The 4,809-nt window shown below is 33.4% G+C and overlaps 1 protein-coding gene across 1 annotated transcript; it reads right to left on the minus strand.

Annotated features, from left to right (window-relative positions):
- Positions 1-3,231: 3,231 nt before the first annotated feature.
- On the minus strand, positions 3,232-4,512 carry LOC122012389. Its single transcript, XM_042568907.1, has 4 exons — positions 4,110-4,512; positions 3,818-4,023; positions 3,597-3,669; positions 3,232-3,508 (listed from the first exon to the last, which is right to left on the minus strand). Exons 1-4 carry the CDS (start codon positions 4,288-4,290, stop codon positions 3,354-3,356), a joined length of 615 nt encoding a protein of 204 aa, XP_042424841.1. The 5' UTR covers positions 4,291-4,512; the 3' UTR covers positions 3,232-3,353.
- Between the last annotated feature and the right edge of the window lie 297 nt (positions 4,513-4,809).

Here is a 4,809-nt window from a genome sequence, read left to right on the forward strand (position 1 = left end):
AACGAGCCAAAAAAAATGAGCTCTAAAACGAGCCAAAAAAACGAGCTCTAAAACGAGCCTTAAAATGAGCCAAAAAATGAGCTCTAAAACGAGCAAAAAACGAGCTCTAAACGAGCCTGAAAACGAGTCCGAGCTCGCTTAACGAGTTAGGCTCGTTAACTTTGATAATCGAGCTAATAACGAGTCGAGCTCGAATTGTTCGCGAGCCTGATAATTCTAAAACGAGTCGAGCTCGAGCCTTGTGATAAAAGCTCGAGCCGAGCTCGAGCCCGAATATAACTTAAACGAGCCGAGCTCGAGCCTAATACTGTTCGGCTCGGTTCGGCTCGTTTACATCCCTAATGATAGTTGTGCACTTACAGTTTTTGTCCATCAAATTTTTTGGCGCTGTTGTAGACAACTATATCAAGATCGATATTAATTAGATCATGATTTGATTAATTTAGATTCTTTCCTTTTTACAATTCTTCACTTTTTTAATATATGTTGATTCACACACATCATTAGTATAAAAAAATTGAGATTTAGAGTTGATACTTGATCGACCCTATTTTTTTGGGAAATACTTCAATTAATCTGTCTGAAGTCTTCACTCTTATCATTATAACCTCATACATATTCTTAATTATTTCAATATATGATGTACTAGCACATTTTTTTTAAAAAAAAATTATATAATTTCTCTTAAATTCTATCATAAATTTTTTCTAAATCGACGAATATCATATGTAAGTTTTGCTTTTGTTCCCAATGTTTTTCAATTAGTTACCTAAGAAGATATATAATTTTTATTATCGACTTTTCATGTATGAATTCAAATTAATTTTCAATCAGCATAGTGTCCTTCCTTAGTCTATTTCCATTACTCTTTCTTAAAATTTCATGGTATAACTCATTAGTTTAATACTTTTATAGTTTACATAATTTTATAAGTCTTCTTTGTTCTTATATATGGAAATTATAGTACTCATCCTCCACTGATTAATCATTTTCATTTTAAATATCAGGTTGAATAACTTTATAAGTTATTCAATATATTATTTTTCTAGGCACACATCTCTATTAGAATATGATTTGGTTTAACTATTTTTTCATTTTACATTTCATTTAAAGTCATCTACTTTGGAAGTTTGAATTTTATGATAAAAGTTTAAATTTCTATATTCTTTTGACCTACTTAAATTGTCTAAGTTAAGTCAGTTACCTAAAACATTATTAAAAAAATGATAAAAATACCTCTTCTTTCACTCTTTTATTTCGTCATCATTTAATTGCACCATATTACATTCATTTGTAATGCATCGTATTCGAATAAGATCTCTTGTCTTCTTTTCTATCATTTCAGCTATTCTATAAATATTTTTCCCCTTCTTTTGTATCAAATTGTCGATATAAGCATTCAAAAGTTGTATATTATTGGCTTTATTAACGGCTTTCTTGACATTTTTCTTGACTAATTTATATTTTTTAAGTTTTTCTCTTTCTTACATGTGTATAATACCTTATAGACTATTAGTTTTTTTTTTTCACTTTCTCTTATACTTTCTCATTCCACCATCAAAATTTTTTATTTGATTGTCCATGTTCTTTTGACTCGCCAAATATCCTCTTAACTACCATTTTAACTTTGATGTCAACTTATCCCATGTCATATTTGAGTCATCATGTATTTCTTCTCATATTTGTATTTCTACCATCTTCTTAAATATATTTTGCTCCCTATCTTTTAAATTCTACCACTTAATTCTAAGAGTTGTACATATTTTTTTCTAATAATATTATGATTAAGGTGTATATCTAATACTACTAACTTATGTTGGGTTTTCTCTATGAATGACCTTTTAATATTTATAAATCTTTTTATCCTTCTTTCTAACTATAAGAAAGTCAATTTATGACTTATTATTATCACTTTTGAACCTAACCAAATATTACTATTTTCTTGAAAAACATATTAGTTAATAGTTCATATGTTATCGCAAAATCTAATATACTTTTTCCTTCTTTCTTTCTTATTCCAAACTCATAACCCTCATGCACCATATCATCTTCCCCATTTCTTACTCCTACATTCATTTAGATCACCTCTTATAAAAATTATTTCATTTGTTAGAATATTTTAAAACACCTCATCTAGGTTGTCCTAAAATATAGATTTGGTGTCTTTATCTAATTCTACTTGAGGTGCATATATACTAATTACATTGATAATTTCTTTCACCGCCACTCTCTTGATTCAGGGTCACTCTCTTGATTCGTCGTCACTCTCTTGAGAGCTATAAGTCTATCCCTCTTTCTAACTACTCCAACTTTTTTTTTCTTTAACGAGCTATCTATAATAATTCCTACTTCATTTCTTATTTTATTAATTCCTATGTACTATAATTTAAAATTTAAGTTCTCTATCATCTTTATCTTCTCTCCCACCCATTTTATCTCCCGTATATATAAAATATTAATTTTTCTTCTAATCACCATATCTGTTATCTTCATTAGAACGTTCTTTATTCCATATTTCAAAACTTAGATAATTAATTTTTCTATAATATTTATTCTTATTCAATTTATGATGTAAGAACTCTTATATATTTAATATTATACTCAAATTCTCAAGGAGATGCAGCGGTCTTTGCTGAAATGTTGCGATCGGATTTTGCAACGTGTTCCTTCTAGAGAACAGCCTAACATTAAATGATGAATTAGGTAACACCAAACCTGGGGCGACCGATCCGGTCCCATGAAAGTTTTCCATCGACCGCCAGAGTAAATCAGGAAGCACTCACAGCAGGCAACCAAGAAACCCAACATCCCATGGTTAAGCACCACATTTGAAAAAAAAAAAAAAAATCCCTACAAATGCGCATTAACTGAGATCAAACTGCGGATGTCTGGGTGATAACTTGGCACCCTTCCACTGTACCACAGTCCCGGGGATGAGAACAACCTAACATTAACACAAGAACTTGATACATTCATTATTGAACATTTGTCGGAATTCAATGGCTGACAACCTAAGGCCGCCCTGATTTTTTTTCATCCGGGCTTAATTAGGAATCAACAGCCTCGTTTAGAAATCCAAAATTACCGAAAGGTGGAAAATAAATTAAAGTTTATTTAATAACACCTAAAAGTATAATGACTAATAATTATTTTGTTATAAATTACTAAGCTGGAAAAAAACAACTACATAGAGTACAACGACCTTGAATTTCTAGTTACAACATCAATCAGAATCGGAGGAAACAACACAAATTTAAAATTGCTAGCAAGTCATACAAATGAGTTTTTACAGTATTACTGACGTATGTCAGCTTTTGTTATCTATGTTCCCGAAAGTTAATTCTTCATCTTCTTCATTCACTCCAAACAGGGATAATTCCTTGAGCTGCCAATCTCTTGCTTACCCAAAACACTACTTGCTTACCAGTAATTCTCTTTTCATCGATGAGGAAGGGCTCAACTGTGCTTACTCCTGATCCATATGACGACAAAGAAAACCCTTTTGGACCTGCAAAATTAGCAAAACCAGTGAGCTTCCATTTGCATTGATGAACTACTACTCTACATGCATATGCAAAGAGAGCTAGCATTGGCACCTGTTAAAATTCCGTTAGGAAAGAAGGCCCAGAAGGAATATGGGATGTCATTCTTCAGGAAGGATCCCTCCAACTGTTATTTTTATTGTCACAAAGAATGCAAAACAGGGTTCATATTCAGATTGTGGTTCATGGTTGATGCACTAATCTTGCTTGTAACAATGTAAATTAAACCAAGTTGTTCAAGATAAATAAAATTGATAGTTTCAAGAGTCACAGACCCTATTATCCTGAAATGAGATTTCAATATCTGTTATATCCTCTTGAGCTTCAAGAGTCTCTTTTAGTGCAGGAATCACTTCCTCTTCCATCATCTCAGGCAATGGCTTTGCATTGGGTTTCTGGGATTTCTGAGGAGTCGCCTTTTCTGCTGGTGTTGGTGTAGCTGCTGCTTTTGCAACTTCGTCTTCCTTCTTCACTTCAGTAACTATGGACAACAATTCAGCATCCAACAATTCATCCACTTAATGCATATCATCTCTAGAGAATTATTTCTGACAAGTACACAGTTACCTGCGGATGCAGTGGAAGACTCTTGTATCGCTGAACACGCTACACCGCCTCGACTAAGAATGATTTTTCCCCATTCCTGTCGACGATAACTGATCGTCGCGGCTTTAGAGAGGACCGAGAACTTGGCATCTATCACCTGCCTTGCCAAAGTGTTCTGCATGTTAAATGACTGGCAAGCCATGATGGTGAAGATCTGTTGATCTAGCTAGGAGGCTTCTCCACTGCTAGCTGGCCGAAGCGGGTATGGAAACTTGGTGGGTAGGTTCTGATTCAGAATTGGAGTTGAGGGTGTAGAGTTGGAGTGTCCTCCTTCTCTGTAGCAATTGGAACGGAAGGGGAGAGGAGGAGAGGAGGAGAGGAGAGGGGAGAGAATCCTATCCGCTAGCATTTTGTGTGGTCCTTCTTTAGCTATTTGGTTTTATGCTCAAGACCAAACTAATTTATTGTTGGATCTGAGATAATTTTGTGCTATGAGTTACAATATCTATTCAATTGAATTATCGTGGTTCACTTTCGCTATGGCTAATAACAATCTAATAATCGTATTTACTCTGTTTTTTTGTTAATCCAAAACTTTATTACGATCTGACTAATCTTGAAAATGGACAGTCCATTCTCAGAATACATTCTCATTGTATCATTTTTAAGCCGTACAACATATATTGAGCCAAACAAATCAAATGTATGTCTACTCAGTATG

This window comes from Zingiber officinale, chromosome 1A (assembly GCF_018446385.1).
Source record: "Zingiber officinale cultivar Zhangliang chromosome 1A, Zo_v1.1, whole genome shotgun sequence".
Classification (NCBI taxonomy): domain Eukaryota; kingdom Viridiplantae; phylum Streptophyta; class Magnoliopsida; order Zingiberales; family Zingiberaceae; genus Zingiber; species Zingiber officinale.

Excerpts from the sequence above, each read along its gene's own strand:
- LOC122012389 (XM_042568907.1), bottom strand. The coding sequence starts at position 4,290 with ATGGCTTGCCAGTCATTTAACATGCAGAACACTTTGGCAAGGCAGGTG. Across the intron at positions 3,670-3,817 it reads TCTCATTTCAGGATAATAGG|TTGGAGGGATCCTTCCTGAA; the intron begins GTCTGTGACTCT and ends TAAAAATAACAG. Across the intron at positions 3,509-3,596 it reads TCCTAACGGAATTTTAACAG|GTCCAAAAGGGTTTTCTTTG; the intron begins GTGCCAATGCTA and ends CTAATTTTGCAG.